Genomic DNA, 19,702 nt, shown 5'->3' on the forward strand with positions numbered 1-19,702 from the left:
TGTTATTAGCAATCGGTAAACTAGCGGAAAGTAATGCCATGAATAGTTTTAGTTTTTATTTTATTTTAAATAACAAAATTGTTTTCAGTGTACAACTTTTTTGGTTTTGGAATAGAAAATCAAATTGTGTTTATTGAATTTCGAAAACGACACTCATATTTTTAGGTTCTTATTACTTTAAATAAAAGTATTTTTTTTAAGTTAGACTTTTTTGGAAAAGTAATTGTTACTACATTGAATATTAAAAAAATTCTTTTTTTTTTAAATGAAACTAATTTTGTAGCAATGGAGGAAAAAAGTTTCTAAGAAATTTCCAAGAAATATTTTTCTTCAAAAATTCTCCTTTTGTTGTTAGATATTGGAAAACGAGTGGAAAGCAATGAAATCAATAGTTTTGATTTTTTTTGGTTTTGTAAATAAAAATAATTTTTTTTTAGTGTTTTTAGTTAGGAAAATATAATTTTCCTTATTGAATTTCTATATTATATATCTATATTTTTAAATTTCATCTATACTTTAAGGCTTTTATTACAACTTTTGTGTGTACAACTTTTTTGGTTTCGGAATAGATAGTAACATTTTCCTTCAAATTGTTTTTTATTAAATTTCGAAAGGCAAGCGAAAAATAATATCACTTATGTTTTAAGTTCTTTTTAATTTAAATACAGTTTTTTCTCAGTGTAAAAGTTTTAAATATAGAAATGAAAAAAAACTTTTTTAAAAAATTTATTTTTTCAGAGAAAATCGAAAAACTTACGAAAAACAATGCGCTCCATATTTTTAGGTTCTTATTACTTTAAATAAAAATAATTTTTTTTAGTGCAGAAATTTTAGGGTTTAGCAATGGAAAATGACATTTTCCTTACAAAAAGGCTTACGAAAAGCAGGCGTAAAATAATATCATTTATATTTCAATTTCTTACCATGTTTTTCAATTTTAAGTTTTTTGGTCTTAGGGATTGGGAAAATATTCTCTCTCAATAATTTATTTTTTTCGTGAAAATCGAAAAACTTGCGAAAAATAATGCAATTTTTTGTAGGTTTTTAATAGGAAAAGTAAGCAACAACTCATGCTATTTATATTTTAAGTTCTTATTATTGTAAATACATAAAAAATTAATTTTTTTTAGTGAATATCGAAAAGTAGAACAAAATAAGGCAATAAATATATTTAAGTTTTATTTAACATAATTTTAATTTAATATTTTTAAGTTTTTAATATTTTAAATAAAATAATGTTTTTGATTGTAAAGCTATTTTCGTTTATCAATAAAAAATAAAATTTCCCTTAAAGAAATAATGTTTTTAATGAAATTCGGATGCCATTTATATATTTGGATTATTATTGTCCTAAATAAAAATTAATTTTTTTCAGTGTACAATTTTTAGGTATACCTAATACATATATATATTTGGCGCGTACACTAGACCGGAGTGAAATACGTAAATTTTTTCAAATCATATCGTAATAGCAGGGAAAAGTTGCTACATATCAATACAAATTCAGGAAAAAAAAGAAATTTCAAATCGGTTAATATCTTCCGTTCGCGCATTGCATTTAAAATTTACAAATTTTATAATAAATTGAACAAATATTCGAAAAATTGTAAGAGGTGGAAATGATGTTAGATAAAGTTCATTTTTTGTAGACTATTACAACATCAGGTATAGTTTGAAAAGAAAAACGTCTACCGCTCTATCAAAGCCCCTACAGCCCCTGAAAAGAAGTGGAAAATGTCATTTTTTGTATAAATTTACGTAATTGCGGGTGGTTAGTTTCTCTATTTTAATTTTTGTATAAGTCTTCTTGAGTATATAAGTAGAATAAATTATTCCCCTCTTAGCGCGCCCACTGACCACACTATCTTAAAGAAGTTTTGTACAGCTCTTGACCCGCCCTTTTTGGACGACTCAGAACTCACCGCGTGAAGGTGACTGTACGACGAGTTCCACCCATTCCCTTCCCAACCAACCAACCAAAGATGAAAAATTATTTATTCGGGAGTGGCAAAGTCTGCTTTAGTGTCAAATTGAGGCATAACTGTACGAGAAGTGAGTGCTGCTCTTATAAACCCATCACGTCTCTCGTTCCCATACACTTTTGAGGACGCTTGAGTTACTAGTTTTACGCAACGCTCCACAGCTTGCGTATGGCATGGAATATTTGTTAAATCTATGGTTAATTTAGGTTTTTCTTTATCAGAAATTAATTGCAAGATATCTTCAGAAGAAAGGCTGTCTAAAATTGGAGGGCAGGTAAGTTTCATTTCAGACCAATTAATTAACTCAAAATATTCATTTGCTTCAAAGTTCAGTTTAGGAACCAAAAAGTTTCTAATATTTTTGTCTTTTGAAGGGATTTCTTTTATTTTCAGAACTCGCCTCAATCCAAGATCGCTGACATGCTCTCTGTCATCTACCACCATCGAGAGAAGAATGTTTTCTGGATGGGCAAAAAAGGAATTTGTTTGAATAACCTAACCTGTAACCTAATAACCTAATAACTTGAAGATTGTTCAATAAAATCATTGTACTTCTTTTGTTTCTCAGGTGTGTCTTTGTCCCTTGAATAAGATTTACGAAGAGTGTAGTATCGATCATGTAGATGTTTAATCTGTTGTACAACTCTTGTGTGGGAAACTATTGGAATCGAAGCCTTGGAATAAAGGGACTCAGTCTGATGAGCTACAGTATCTGCTACAACTGTGAAGCTTAACTTCTGACCAGAACTGGCAGCAGAAGATTCTACTGACATTTTGTACCTCACTTCTTGCCAACATTGTATAATGTCGGTATTAGTGGGAAGGACCGATGACAGCAGTGGTTTAGGTGCACCAAAAAATGGGCAGTGTATGTCCTTACGAGTAAGAGACATGAATAAAATGTTTCAAGAGATTTAATGTTAAGTAATTGTGTAAACTATGTAATTCAAAAGAACATCGAATAGAATTTTTTTTGACCAAACAGCGCTGTTCGACAAGAGTGAAAGCAGAACTGGTAATGACCAGAGAGTACTAGCTCTTCCGTGCACTTCGTTTATCGGTATGCCAGAATCAAAAGCAAAATGAAAAGAAAGACGATGGAATACAAGTAACCAAGTGGAAGACGATCTAAAGCACAGACGTGTTGTAGTAGCCGTAAGCCGCTTTCACGCAAGCAGGCATAGGCTTCCTTAGTAGATTTGGTGTAAAATTGGTAAAAGTTAATCGCTCAGAACCAGAGAAATGGATAGATTAGTAAATTAAAAATCTACTACTCAATGCTGAAAGTGCTATGTATAAAAAGGGAGCTCGATCTTTAATCATTTACAACTTCTACAAGTTTTCGTAAATCAGCTGGATTTGGGATAAAATTTGTAAATTTTAAATGCAATGCGCGAACGGAAGATATTAACCGATTTGAAATTTCTTTTTTTTCCTAAATTTGTATTGATATGTAGCAACTTTTCCCTGCTATTACGATATGATTTGAAAAAATTTACGTATTTCACTCCGGTCTAGCGTACACCCTTTTCGGGTGTTTGGCCGAGCTCCTCTTCATATTTGTGGCGTGCGTTTGATGTTGGAAAATTTATTTTCTGAATGATAATCGAAAAACTGGCGAAAAATAATGGCTTTAAATTTTTAGGTTATTATTATCTTCAATACATTTATTTGTCTAAAACTTTTTCGTATAATAATGAAAAATGCCTCTTTTTAAACAAGTGTTTTTTTAGTAAAAAGGCAAAAAGTTAAGAAAAGTAATGTCATTAATATTTTTAGGCTTTTATTGTTTTAAATAAAAAAATATAAAAACAGTGAAAAACATTTTCGCTATAGGAATTGGAAATAAAATTTTCTATAAAACATTTTTTATTGAAAGTCGAAAAGATCATGAAAAATAATGGCACTTTCTTCGTATACTTCCAAAGTAAAGTTTGTTTGTTCTAGGAATGAAAAAAAAATTATTAAAAAAACTAAGCTTTCTTTAAGGTAAGTGTTGAAAAATGTCGATTTAGCAACTCTGCAATCCAAAAGCATCTTTAACTTGACATAATAAATGTTAGAATTAAGCGTTCACTTGAATAAATTCTGTAACTGAAGCTGGTTTTGTTTTTCGTTTTGTGCGCGCTTGGTCGTGAGTACCATATTCGTGGGACCTTATAAAAGTAAGCTTTCCAGAGCATATTTGTTTGGTCTCTGAATTGGAAAATATTATAGTTGAAAAAAGTGCGTGTAACGTAGTACACATAACAGCAGTGAAACTTTCAAGGCAGACAAAAAAAGAGGGAGATACTCGAGAGGGAATGAGAGAGAAAGAATGTACTACTGTGGGCAAAAAGTAAGGTGAATTTATTTGTCAAACTTCGCGGGATTAAAATTTCGCTCTAGTTATTTTTTCCATGAGTTGGCAGCACTGTTAATAACATCTGGGCCAACTTTCATGTGAATGTCATTATCAGTAATATATTTACGCTTGTGTTTACCAAACGACCAAGAGTGCATTTTTCGATTTTTACAATGTCTGATTTGATTGAGCAGAGAAGTGCTATCAAATTTTGTTTGCGGAATGAAATTTCGGCTGCGGAAACGTTTAGCATGTTGCAGAAGGCATTTGGTGATTCCACTATGTCGCAGAAAAATGTTTATAAGTGGTACAAAGACTTCAAAGAGGGTCGAGAACGTGTTGATGACTTGGAGCGCTCCGGACGACCATCGACGTCAACAGATGACCAACACGTCAATAAAGTGAAGGAGTTAGTGCTCAAAAGTCGTCGGTTGACTGTTAAAGACCTTACTGATATGATCGGAATATCAGAAGGATCTGTGAAAACCATTTTGAAAGACCATCTGGGCCTACGAAAAGTTAAATCTCGTTTGGTACCGAAAACTCTCAATTTCTTGGAAAAAAGTCGTCGCGTTGATGTGTGTGAAACAATGCTTTCAGACTATCAGGACAAGCTCAAATGCATCATTACGGGAGATGAGACTTGGATTTATGCTTACGACCCTGAAACAACCGACCAATCAAGCGAATATCGTGCTAAAGGCGAGGCCAGACCGAAAAGTCAAAGTCGTTCAAAAATAAAGGTCATGATGACAGTTTTTTTCGATTTTCGTGGTGTGCTGCACTATGAATTCCTTCCACCTGGCCAAACTGTTAATAAGGAATATTATTTGAGTGTTATGCTTCGTTTACGTGAAGCAATTCGTCTAAAAAGACCAGAATTATGGGCCAACAACTTTTGGTTTTTGCATCACGATAATGCACCGTCTCACACTGCACTCGTTCTTCATGACCATTTCGCCAAAAATTCCACGCATATTGTTCCGCAACCTCCGTATTCGCCTGATTTGGGTCCGTGTGACTTCTGGCTATTCCCAAAACTCAAGAGACCACTCCGGGGAACGCGTTTCGAATCGATTGAGGAGATAAAAGCTGAATCGAAGAAGGTGCTGATGGCTATACCGGAAATGGACTATTTGGCATGTTTCGGGGATTGGAAAAATCGTTGGCACAAGTGTATTTCATCGAGAGGGGATTATTTTGAAGGGGATGAAATTGATTTACAAGAATAAAAAAAGATTATTCATTTTACAACCAAATTCAACTTACTTTTTGCACACAGGTATATCTAAATAAATTCACAACATTTGAAAAGAATTCCAATAGACAAAATTTACAAAAATAAAATAATGGTTTAAGATAAATCAACACTTGTTTTATGTTGTACTTCTATTTATAGTTTATGTATTCGACGGCAAATTACATTTGTATGTATCATCCTTCTTCCTTTGTACATATGCATGTATGCCCAAATAACCTTGACTTATTTATTCACATGTCACAGCACATCACATTCCAACAAGAAATCAGATAAAAGTACGCACTAGTGAACGAGTTTCTTCCTAACAAGCGCAAAAACCATTCTGCTCTAAAGCCTATGTGGGTGTGTATGTATATATACCCACTTGAGGTCCTAGCATGTATTCATACCCACATACCTACTTGCCTTCTAAACTTCCTACAAAATAATTGTATTCATATGTAACTACATCCATGCAAGTTCAAACATACATTTATATATTCGCGAGCACAGCGCTCCCTTCTTGCTTCTGTGTACTTTTGTCTTCCCCCAGTCAATATTCCGAATATTGTACTTACAAAAACAAAATACCTTGATTGACGCAAAAGCAGCAGCAAGCGCCGTGCGAGGGGCGCTTTGGCACCACGCATTCCAAAATGTTCTAGAACACAACATTCGCATTCATTTCATGCCTCAATATGCGTATGTCGTCCAAGCTCAAAATCTAAGCCTAGTGACTACAAAAACAAAATACATTCGTAGACACAGTCGCAGCGACCATGATTCTTTTAGTCGCGACGGCCCTGAACAATTTAGAATATTATATGGTACAAAAACAAAAAAAGGGAGACGTGAATAGCCTAAAGTGTATCTAAGATATACTATATATAAGGTATAGTTCTCTCTCTCTCCTTTTCCTCTACGTTATATCTTTTTTCCCGCTCGCGGAACGAAAATGCCCAAAACGTTGCATGGCCTTGAAATTTTACTCTCCATTCTCGCTCGCCCATCGACGCCTAAGAAGTTTCACTTCAAAAATATGATATTGTTTTTAGTAAAAATCTAAAATATGGCAAGAAATAAAAATATATATGGTATTTACTTGTAACTTTTATCGAAATATTTAGATAAGTTTGAAATGAAGTCACAAAAAATTTGTAGAGAAAATTTTTCTTAAAATAACTTATTTTTCTAAGAAATTTCTAAATTGGTCACAAAACCAAAAATAATTTTTTTCAGTGTTAAGCTTATTTTGGTCGGCGCAAACTATTTTCAAACTCTGTGACCCCGAGCGGTTTCAAATTCGTGTCCGAAAGAAAAAGTGTCAAATTACTGCACCCAGGGCGAATACTACACATTGGAAAAGTAGCTCAAACTTTTAAGTTTTGATGTGGCATACTTTTAGAAAACTACCCACGCCTCCACTAGTTTCTTTTGCACCTACTGAAGAATAGCAAACCATACCAGCAATAGCACAAATACATACATAGAACTAGTCTATGTATGTGTGTTTGTGCATTTACTTACCTGCCAAATGACTTGGTAGCCGCCAGCCAATTTGGCCTTGTTGTCAAGTGCTCGCTTCAACCATTTTAGAAAATAAGTTTTGTAAGTATGGCTATCCGCCCCTCAACTTCACTTGTGCTTGATGACAGCTAAAGAGTTGGAACGTTAAAAATAACTGGGTAAGAAAGTTTCTAAAAATAGGTAAAACAAACGGGTAATAATCGCCGAGGAAGTGGCATGAGAATAATTCGAAAGGTACGGCACAGCTGACGCAGCTAGAAAGGAGATTTGTTTGCTATTGCCGTAGGAGCTAGTGATGCTGACGTGTTGATTGCTCGATGCTTCATTGGGATTTTGTTTTTATACGCTATTTTTTTGTGTTTCTACACTTTTCCTCCCATTTTATGCTGTTGATGTTTGCGAGTATTGGTGTTTATTTTGCTGGCCCGGCATAGGCATATCGATTTTATGCTGATGCTGGCGGCAATTTACGTCAACTTTAATGAAATTTCACGAATATTTTTTTAAGCGAAGAAAGTGGAACGCACAAACAATAAAATCCAAATAAGAAACTATGAATAGAAAATGGAAGAAAACTTCATGGCGTTTGAACTGATAAACGAAAGTTTCTGTGTGTAATTTAAGTGACAGTTTATTTAATTTATTGTGACTTCGCTAGTGAATATGGAAACTCAAATACAGTTAAATGTGCGCTTTGCGAAATTTCTTGTTGATAATTTTTAATATCTTTAAGTGGCAGTTGTTCTACTAAAATAATTTTATATGCCGTAAATGTTACTCTTACGCCACGGTGCTAGTGAAAGTAAGCATTAGGTGTATAATTTATTACTTCCAAAGTAATAAATATAAAAAATGGAGATTGAATAACTTTTTCCAACGGAGTTTTTTTTTAGTGGGTGCGCATACGTACAAACAGCGCCCGCAATATTCAATTTACAGTTAACATTAATTTTTTTTGCCTGATTGTACGCCTGAATAGCTATAGGGGTGCACAGGAAGTTTTTTATATTTATACGAAAGTTGATTGTAAGCAAAAGGTTAAAGGTTAAAAAAAATCGTTCCAAAAAATATGTTAGACAATACAAATTCACGCGTAGTTTCATACAGAATTAGTTCTTGAAAATAAATTGCAAATTAAAATTTCGGGAACGCGTAGTAATTTTTATTATTTTATAATTATTTACAACGATCACACAAACAAAAAATATTTTCTAATAATATTGTGGCAAGCTACGGACAGACAACAGGGATACTGATGGAGACAAATTTTTTGTAAAATTTGTTTTTGTAATTTTCATAAAGTGTTTAAAATTAAATAAAAAACCGTTGACTGAAACTGTTGAATAGTTCACAACTGACATATAATCGTAATTGAGTAGCCTAACCCCTAAAAAAAAAAATTGGTATCTATTACTCAACAGGAAATGTTTCCTTTATTTTGCGCATTACTGTATGTAGTTATAACAATTTAATTTTTGTATTTTATGCGTATACTTAAGTCAAAAAATATGCAACTGCAACGACTTGCTCGGACAACTAAAAAAAAATATTCCTTCTGGTTACTCATACGCCCCGTAGCACGCAACTGCGCTAACAGCCTGTGGAGCAAAATCAATTTAATTGTGTCTCCAGGAAAAGTTTCGAAGTAAACATGGTAATAATATTAATAACATGAAAAAATATGTGTTCGTTTGATTTGCTGCGAGTTTAATTTCGCAATTGGCTACATAATTTTTCACTTAATCACGCATCCCTTGGTTTTCCCGTTCTTTCCCTTTCTCTCTCTCTCTCTCTCTCTCCAATTAATTTTATCACTTAACACTTTATTTGCCAAATTCTTACCCGTATCTGATCAAAAATAGCATTAACTGTAAATTAAGTGCTACAAATGTGGCGATGAATGTCAGTAAGTGGTCCGGCGAGTAAACGCTACGCTACCGTTGACGTCGAAAGGCTTCGAAAAACAGCACATAAAAGGATGTGCGCGTCAAGCAACAAAAATTTATAAAATTACAAGAGCCTCTGCTGAAAAGTGAAAAGGAAAAATAAAATGAGAAATAAGCGCAAAAACAGAAAAATTTCATTGGCTACTGAGACGGCAACTGACTGGCTGACTGTTCTACATCAGCCTTGTGCCAACATACATATTAAGCGCTTTATAGCGTTAACGTAATCAGCTTGAATGTGCGCTTTTTCATTTTGAGTCACGAAAAGGCTACCCACTTAGTGGTAATTATTTTAATTATTTAATTTTGCTGTCCACTAATTCGTGCCAGACTGCATTCAAGCGGGTTATCATAGAATATTTTGTTTGTGTATAAATAATTTTGTAAATGTGAGTGTCAGCAACAACTTTTTTGTGAGTGAAACGTAAATTAGCATGAAATTACGTCAAAAAGTGAGCGAAATGCAAGTATTGTTTCGAGGTGTACTAAAAACTTAAATTGGCACAGAGGAGTACTGTAAAGACAGCCGTGCCAGAGATTTGAATGACATTTTATTGTATTCCGTGTTTAATGACAGGGTTTGCACTTTTCAATCAGAACAATTTATGCGTCATTTATTTAAAAATTTAAATAAAATTCTGGTGTCCGTAACAAAATGCGTCAGCCAAATCAAAAATGTGTTGCTCAGAGTGGTGTTTGGTCAATTCGGTTCTTCGTGTCAGCCTCATGTAATGAATGTTTAACACTATCATTTTTTGTTCCAAAGTGACTTTAGAGTACACCTTCTATGCTTCTGAGTGCATGACCTATTTTTAGTTGACAAATACACAGTAATATTAGGCCTGGGAAATTTCAATCAAAAAAAGGGATGTCAAAATTTTTTTGAAGGAGTGCTTCCCAGTGTAATTATTCACTAAAAAAGGGAAATAGGCAGTAAATTATTGGTTGTTACTTATTATAGTTTAAAAAATGGTCTTTACGCAGCAAAACTATTTTGTTTTGAAATTTTCACAAAAAAATGGAGAATTTTTTTTTTCTAATTTGTTTAATTTTTAGCATCAAATGTGCATATATAGGTAAGGAGTATAGCTAAAATATAGCTAGAAATATTTTTGGCTCAGTTTGGCTTGATAAATTGTAAAATTGTAAAATATGTCGAGCGGATTGTAAAATATTTACAAATTTTGACTATTTATTATTTATTTTATTCCCATCTTAATTTCAATTCCTTTTTATGAAAACATATTTCATTCTACATATAATAAATACATCATGAATACCAGTTTCAAACCCTGTACAAGATTTATTATAATTCTAAAATTTTTCAGGAAAATTTTAAACATTAAAACATAATTAAATAAAAAATGTGGGTACGCAGTTTTATAGCCCATACAATTCTAGTATTAAAAAGTGATTTTTTAAATTTGTTTTTTATTCTCAGGGAGGGTTGCGCATTTTCTCCATATAAAAAACTCGTCGATTCATTATATGAAGAAAATGCCTAACACTTTATCGGGAAGAAGTTATCAAAACTCAACTAGAATTTTCCGCCACTCAAACTTACACTTCTTTATACCAGAATTAAATGAAATATAAAACTACGTACTCAAAAATTTCCCAAAATTTCTCAATAAAAAATGTGAAAGTTTTATTTTTTCATTAAATTCTGTCTATTCTATAATAAATACCACATGAATTCCAGTTGAAAACCTTTTGTACAAGATTTATTAAAATTTTACAATTTACATTTCAGGAAATTTTTGAACTTTGTAAACCGAACTTAAACGTAATGTTTCACAAAAAACGTTCCCACGACAGTCGGTTCTACGTAAGCGGAACGGCCCGGATTTATATCCGGCTAAGGACTCACTTCAGCAGCATTTCTCGTTTATGCACGGGGAATGTTTATGCTGCTACAACAACAACATAATGTTCCACAAATGTAGGGACCTATCATTTTAAGCCAACTCCGAAGAGCAAATAATTTTTTATGAGAGGTTTTTTTATGGCAAAAATAGACCCGAGGGTTTGCAATTGCCTGCCGAGGGGTGACCGCTAGTAAAAAAAATTTTATCGCTTTCGCATACGGCTACGGTGGTCGGAGTTATACGAGTAGCCCATATAATTCTAGTATAAAGAAGTGCAAGTTTAACAGGCTGAAAGTTCTCGTTGATTTTTTAAATTTTTTCTCCATATAAAAAATAATAAGAATGAGAGAGCACATATGAAAAGAATGCCTAACACCTTATATATTAGGGCGGGTCGGTTTAAAAATCGCTCATAGCTCTGTGACAATCGTACGCTAGGGATCAAAATAAGAAACTGTGCTGAAGGAACCATATCTCTAAAACGAATTCTGATGTCCCCCAATTTAAAAATATCACCACTTTTGACCTTTACATGAAAAAATCAGCTAAATGGCTATATTTTTCTTTATTTTTATTTATTTATAATAATATTTATTATTTATTTATAATAATATCTGTTTTTTCTCTTGAGAAATTTATTTAGTCAGAACATATGTAAATGAAAAAATTAATTTAAGTGAGTTTTAGAAATGAAACTAAAAAGTTCGACCCAAATTGGGGGACATCAGAATTCGTTCTAGAGGTATGGTTCCTTCGACAAAGTTTCTTATTTTGATCCCTAGAATATGATTTTTACAGAGCAATGGGCGATTTTTTTGCCTCCCCACAAATCGACCCGGCCTATTATATATATATGTAATTGGCACGTACACCCTTTTTGGGTGTTTGGCCGAGCTCCTCCTCCTATTTGTCGTGTGCGTCTTGATGTTGTTCCACAAATGTTCCAGAAATATACTCGGAGGTTTGCCATTGCCTGCCGAGGGGCGACCGCTATTAGAAAAATGTTTTTCTTAATTTTGGTGTTTCACCGAGATTTGAACCAACGTTCTCTCTGTGAATTCCGAATGGTAGTCACGCACCAATCCATTCGGCTACGGCGGCCTAACGCCTTATGGGAATAAAATTATCAAAATTTAACAAGAGTTTTGAATCATTTAAGACTGCACTTTTTTATACTAATATTAAACTGCGTACCTAAAAATTTTCTAAAATTTATGAATAAAAAAGTGTGAAAGTTTAATTGGAGTTGAATGAATATTTAAACATTTAAAGTTTAAAGCTTTGTTTTCTGTTGGCTTTGTAAAAGAATTAAATGCAATTTTATGTAAAAAAATACAACTAAAATTCATTTCAAATAAAATATACTCAAAATTTATCAATAGGGACCTTATCATTACGACACTCAGTTTAGGACATACAATTTGAAAGAAGTCATTGCATTCAGTCAGCGCGATCTCGACCAGCATTCGCAACTGCATAAAATGTAATAACATAGTTGCTCTTATCTTTTGTTTCAACGTGAGCTAGCCGTTACGGTCATAAAAAAAACTCATGCAATTTTTAATGAAAGCGATGTAAGCCAAAAATATTAAAAATAATTGAATCAAAAGTAAAACAAATATTCTCAATATGTCGAGCTGATTGGCTTCAATGTCTCTTTCAGAATCTTAAGTTTTTAACTGTTGTTTTATTTTCGTGTACTTCAATCTCTAGAGCGCTTATGAAATTTTTTATGATCTTAAAGGGCATTGATAAGGAATTTTCTTCCCCAAGATGTTTATCTAAGTCCATGCATGAATCGTGCCTTTCTTAAGCTAAGCCATTGAGTAATTCTCTAATTTTGCATGTGAGATCTTATTTTACCATACACAGAAGTAAAGTTGAAATAAAGTGCAAAAATTAACCGAATATGTCAAAATTTGCCATTCAAGCACATTGCACGTGGCGGCCCATGCGCCAAGTGGTCACTTGCAAATATGTGTGCTACTATTTTTGATTCTGGTTTTTCGCGTAGAAAAAGAACGAAAAAAAAAGACATCCACATCAGCAAAATCGGGTCTACTTGTCTTTCTTGTACTTCTTGAAAGTGCCTTTTATGCTTCGTATTGCTAAGTTGCACATCTACTCAGCTTATGTATATATGAATATTTGATGCTTACAAGTTTTTTACAACCCCTCATTTGTGTCGCGTTTCTCGACCTTCTTCAAACTTTTTGCTCAGGCCGGCCAACTTTCTAATATTCAACTCATACATGGGCGCCTACAACTTTTTTGTGAATGTAGCGTTTTTTTTGTTTGTTAAGAAAAGCAGTGTCATAAAAATGAAATATTATCTTGCGCTTTTCAATAAATTTTTTCTTCGTTATTGTATAACAAAAGAGTGAAAAAAAAATGTTGAATAGCGTCACACATAAAAATATGGTCGAGACGCGCCCTACTCTTTATTCTTTTTTATCGGTTTTTTACAATGCACTTTTTACTGAATATTTAGTTAAATTCTTCTCTTTTACTGTCAAGTTACTACACTCTTCCTTGTAAGGCCTGCGTTTTTTATTCGTTTTTTTCTTGTGACTCACTGGCTAGTGCCCTATCGGAGGCTGTTAGCCGCGCTTGGCTGCCGTTTATTCTGAAAGCGCTTTTAAGTTTATCTCAATTGTGCTTTGCTCTCTTCAATTTGCACTTAAATTTTTTTGCGCATACAAACATACATATGTACATAAACATATATATAAATATATAAATTTTTTCTCAATACATTCTTGACTTGCTTATTGTTCATTCAGTCTCCGTTATCACCATTGATTATCCATTCAAGCAGTGTCGCGATTTTATTTTGGCTGCGCCGTCTGGTCGTTGCGCGTTGTCACATATTCGTCTTGAGTTCTTATTATTTATGATAGTATACAGTCTGGTAGATATGTAGTCGTATATTTATATAATTGGCGCTTACATCCTTCGCTGGTTATTTGGCCGAACTCTTCTGACCTTGTAAATGCATGAAGAAAATCGCGATTGATTTTTCACGAGTGGAAGAAGTAAAATAAATTTTTAAATTAAATAAATAAATAATTGGCGCGTACACTTCTGTTAGGTGTTTGTGCTGAGCTCTTTCTTTTATTAGCGGTGTGGGTGTTAATGTTTTTCCGCAAATGGAGGGACCTACAGTTTAAAGCAGCCTCCGAGTAGCAGATGTTTTTTAAGAGAAGCTTTTTCATGGCAGAAACATACTTGGATGCTTGCCTTCATCAGCCACGATACGTTCGTCCTCAGGCAATTTTTTTCTAGCATTTAATATTTTATGTTTTTTTTTTTTTGTTCAGAGGAGGCTAAAATCGTTAATGTTAGAAATACGAGTATCATCAAAGGCGCCGTGACACCAGTGGTATGTGGGACATGGTTCCACTACGCATGGTTAGGTTGAAGCGGTTGAACTGTGGGACACACAGGCTCATAGCCCATTGTGATGACGCATGGGAAGCTTTCACTATCTTTCCTAAAACCAGTGTGTGCTTTTTAAAAATTTTAGAACATCTCCTATTTCTGCAGAACGGAGATCTTCCAATTTATTAAAAAATGATGTGGCCAGAATAGCATATCTCCGTCTGTATAGAGCAGGACTATGGCACAGAAGGTGCAAGATTGACTCTTCCTCTTTCTCGTCAAGACTACTTCTACAGAAGTCATGAGCTTGCACACCCATCCTTTGGGCATGCCTATCTATTAGATACTGCCCCGTTAAGACCGAAATCAGTGTTTATTTTGATTTAGCAGAGCTAATAACGGGCGATTTTGCAGGTGGCTTCATTACGCCATCTTTCGTTTGCTTTCCATACGATTTCTTCAACGATGCGTAGCTTAATATATCTATGTCATTGTCTAGTCGTCTGTTTGGGTTCGTCTTGAGGCTTTACGTGAATGCGTGAGGCATTAGTGCTTGTCGCCTGCTCGTGAATACAGTCACCCCCACAAGAGATCTGTTTAAAAATGGCTTCTTTGGGCGACGCATGTGGACATCTGTTGAGTATTCTTCTATATCGGTCGTATTCACTTTGCGCTTCCATTCTAAGTTTCGGTGTTTTATTACTATCCTTGTTGCAAACTGTTTTACTACTTTCCATTTCTCTTCCAAGTTCAGCATTTGCGTTACAGGGTTATTTGGTGTGGGGACGACGTCGAGAATATTTGCGAGCTCGAAGCGCTCTTCATAAAATCTGGCACAGTGAAAAGTCACGTGTTCTGCACTTTCTTCTTCGCTGTGGTAATCAGGGCAGGTCGAATTATCTGCTAGATTAAAACGGTGGAGGTACGCAAGAATATTAATCTGTTTCGCTGTGTTTTCTGTTTATCCATTCATCTAGTTTGGTGATCAACTTATGTGTCCATCGATCTTTGCAGGAGTGATTCCATCAGTTATCTTATCTTCAGGTGTTGGTTTGGGTCCACGTGAGTGATACAGTTCCTCTGCTCGGAAGAAGCACGTCGAGCAGAAGGTCTCTCGAACACTAAAAGTCTTCTGGCAGTGTAAGAGAACCTTTGGCAAGACATGAAGTCTAAGACCGGCGATAATACACTGGATGGTACATCACCCTGATTAGACCCATTATTACCTACGCCTCTGTAGTATGGTGGAAGGCTACAATGGTTAATTCCAGAGTGGAACCCCTAAACTATGAATACGACATCTGGTGGTGCCCTTAATGCCATTCTGAACTTGTAACCTGCAGATCTTCAAATTCGAAAGGAAGCGATGAAAGCGGCGTACAGGCTGAAATTAAGCGAAGTCTGGGGAAATGAAAAAGCACTGGCCACTGTCAGATATACAACCAGTTGTCGGAGCGGTGTACACTATTCTCGATGTCAGTGGACAATCGGGTGCCTTTCGTTAGGTTCGTTAGCTTGGGTAGGAAGTATGATCTTTTGTTCTCAGATAGAGATCAATGGTTAAGTCCAGAGAAACTATTAACGGAATATCAGCACACTTTCTACACCAACCGATCCAAAACCAGAGATGGCAGCAGATCTGGATGGTACTTAAATGAAGACACTAAGTACTCCTATGGTACAGGACACATGGCCTTGGTATTGTTTACGGAAGTCTCTCTCATCTTGAACGTCGCGGGGTAGCAGTATTGGAATTTTTAGTGGCAGTCAAGCTGCACTGAAAGCCCTTGAATGTAAGACAAAATTGAACAGTGTTGCAAAACACAACAAAGTTAACTTTATTTGGGTGATTGGACGTTGTGGTATTACAGGGAACGAGTTAGCTCATAAACTGGCCCCTGAACCCTTTCTAGGGGTCAATTCTGTATCGATTCAACTATGGATTGACGAATTCACGTTGGTCTGGGTTGAATTCGTGCAAGGTAGCCAAGTGTTTTGTGAAAGAACCAAACCGGGAAATACCGACCTTTCTCATAAAACTCAGCAGAAAGGACCTGAAAGTACTGGTGGGTGTAATCACAGGCCACAACGCCTGTGGTCAGCATATGGCTGTCATGGGGGCCGTCGACAGCCCGATATGCCTCTTCTGTCTTGAGGATGACGACACTGCAGACATTTTTTTCTCTCCTACAAATCTAATATAATCTAATCCTCTGCTCGTATATAAAAAGGAACTTTACTCGCAATAACGCAATTCACTCTGATTGCCTTGTTACTGGGTATTTTTAGATGCTCCTTGAATGTTAACTTCTCATCGATGTGTACTCCAAGATACACTCGCTCCGCCTACATTTACTGTTAAGGACCAGCTTCGGGTTTTGCTGGCATCACAATCTTGAGAATCCCGTCGTACATTGCATTCCACATTTTGTGCTGTCAATGGGTTTCGAACCCGGGCAGTACCGAATGGAAGTTACGTAGCAAGCCTTTTGGCTTTGGCAGCCACCCGTCCATATTACCATCTCCTTAAATATAATATTTTACATTTTTTTAGACAATGCATATTAAACTTTAGAGGTAAACAACTACAAAAGTTGTTTTTTAAAGATTAGAGTAAAATAGAACTAACAATTTTGAAAGTGCCTTGAAATTGCCAGAATTGTAGAAACACAAGGGAATTGTCGAAGGGACAGTTGAGTATTTAACCAAGGTTTTTGGGACATTAATGAAGAATCAGCTTGTCATGGGGTCCGACAGCGATTACAAATAAGTTTACAGCAAATCGGCCAGATCGCTTAACAGATCGTCTCGCAGATATTAAAATAATCAAATAACTAAGTTGAGTGTCGAAATTTACTATTCTGGATATTTCATTTAAAAAAAAAATAAATATAATTTTATTAAATAACTTTTATTTATGTATTATTTCATTAAGTAATAGCTACCAATGCTCGCTGCATACATTTCATCGCAGCCCATTAACCAAATGCTCTGTGCGCTTTGCTGAGCAACTGCCACACGGGCCATAAGACTTTGTTGCATTTAAATAATTGAAAAACATTGTTTGCATGAACATTCCATTTATGCCGGCACGTATGTGTCTCTGAGCCTTGACATACTTACGGGCACATTTACGTACGCGCTTTTGTTTTATCATTTCCCCGTTCAGTGCAAGAAGCCTGAATTCAATTGCTTCCAAATGCGCTTAAATATTTTATAGCCTATTTATGGGCGCAATCAGAGTGCAACGGCGCGCAGACATCCTATCTTGTCACATATGTTTACCTTGATATAAACAAACACACACACGAACACGAACACATATACACATGTACAACGACACATGCATCTTGCCTGCTCTGACCTTTCATTGTAGTCGCTTATTTCGCCCGTGTCCATGTCCAGCAGTAAAATGGCGCTTTGAAAGCTGGCGCAAACCGTGCGATAGAAAGTATTGCGTCGCAACTCTTCGCTGGTTAGCAATTGCTGCTGTTGTTGTTGCAGTTGTTGTTGCAATTGTTGGTGATGCATGACAGACGACGGTGTTGTAATAGTGGCCGCCACCGAAGCGGATGAAGAAGAGGCCGACGATGCAACAGAGGGTGTTGGTGTTGTGGCCGATGTGGCGGGCAGGAATGTTGCACTACTGGTGCCGGTGGCAAGCGGCATAATGGGCGTGGTCGCCAGAGGCGTTGCTGTGGGTGGTGTCACTGACGGTGAGGATGAAGTTGAGTGTGTCGACGTTGGATGTAGCCAGTGACGCGCATTAATTTTGGACATCATGCCACCACCGCCGCTAGTTGAAGTGGCTTCACTTTTAGTGCCATCACTACTCCCTGCTGCCGTTGCTGTTGCTGCTGCTACATGATGTGTGTGATGCGTTGCCCATTTATCCGTTAGCAAGCGTGTCAGGCGCCTGATTCTGTGTGTGGAATTTAATATGCATTGAAATGAAATGAAATATTTCAGTAGACATTCTCAATTGAAGTGAGTCTTTTGTGTGTGCCTATGCATGAATATGTTTGTATGTGAGCGGCTTGTAGACCTTCATGCTAGTGTGGCACTTTTTAATTTACAATTCAACCACCTGCATTCCATGCAACTGCCTTCAAGACTTCGAGCTGTGTTCTTATTTGTGCATGTTTTACAAATTTCTCTTTTGAAACGATTTAATGATACGAATTTCTATTTTATTTTAATTTTATTTTCATGCCGTATAAGAACTCAAAATAAAAATCGTGCTGAAATTTTCGTTGAATACATATATTTGTGATGTATTAGAGCGAGTTGAAAAAAACAATGAGAAAATTTAAAAAAAAAAAGTTTTTTAACCACCCTAAAAATTATTTCTTATCATAACTTTGGCTTTGTTTTGAATACTCGAAATTATATTATGTAGTCTGATAAACACTACATTTATTACAGTGGATCGAAAACAGGCTTGTTAAAACTAACTCGAAAATAAAATACAATTTTTTGGACCACCCTAAAAATCTTTAAAATATTTTTTTTACAAACTTGTAATTTACTGCCTTATTTCTAAGGTGTTATTTAACTCAAAAGGCATATTTCAAATGAAGTCTGGTTTTCAATGTTGTACCCCTCTAAGTGCCAACTTTTTCTTTTAAACATAAATTGAAAAATGTGTTTTTAAATAAATGATATTACATTCTGTAGTCCGATGAGCACTGCATATAGTGGATCGAAAAAAGGATTGAAAAAACCACCACGAAACCAAAATAAAATTTATAATGAAAAAATATTAAAAAACAAAATTTTCAACCACCATAAAAATCTTTCAAATATTTTTTTTCATATTTTTTATAATTTTCTGCATGATTTCTAAGGTCTTATTCATCTCCCAAGCCAGATTTCAATTGAAGTCTTGTTTCAGAGTTGTACCCCTCTAAATGCAAACTTTGTTCTTTTAAGAATCTATATTATTTGAAAAATTGATTTTCTATATTTTAAACTGAATTGTATAATCCAATGAAAGCAGTTTTGTTATATTAAAAAAAAAAATCGCAGAATTTTTTATAAAATTTGTAGAGTACCCCAAAAATTGTATATTCCGGTGAGAGCATTTATGTTATAAAAAAAGTCCAGAAATCAACTCAAATAAAAAAATTGTTTGAACCACCCTAAAACTTTTATATTTCTATGAAAGTATATATTTTATTAAAACAGAAGTTCGCAAAAATCAACTCGCAAAAAATCAAAATCAAAAACACTTTTTTTGGACTACCCTAAAAATTGTATATTCCGGTGAAAGCTAACATAAATGCTAAAAAAAACTTCGCAGAAATCGACTCAAGGAAAAAAAATTTGTTTTGGACCACCCTAAAAATTACATATTTCGATAAAAGTATTGTTTTTATCAAAAAACAAAATTCGCAAAAAATCAACTGAAGTAA

General features: G+C 34.8%; 1 protein-coding gene across 1 annotated transcript in view; it reads right to left on the bottom strand.

Moving 5' to 3' along the window:
• LOC129238377 (uncharacterized) overlaps positions 1–18,381 on the bottom strand; it is a 125,284-nt gene extending 106,903 nt beyond the window's left edge. Inside the window, exons 1-2 of the mRNA XM_054873403.1 lie at positions 18,365–18,381; positions 17,653–18,210 (exon numbers count right to left, since the gene is read on the bottom strand). Of these exons, the coding sequence (XP_054729378.1) occupies positions 17,653–18,210; positions 18,365–18,381 (575 nt within the window). The remainder of the gene's footprint in view (positions 1–17,652; positions 18,211–18,364) is intronic.
• Positions 18,382–19,702: the final 1,321 nt, after the last annotated feature.

Source organism: Anastrepha obliqua, chromosome 2, assembly GCF_027943255.1.
Source record: "Anastrepha obliqua isolate idAnaObli1 chromosome 2, idAnaObli1_1.0, whole genome shotgun sequence".
NCBI lineage: Eukaryota > Metazoa > Arthropoda > Insecta > Diptera > Tephritidae > Anastrepha > Anastrepha obliqua.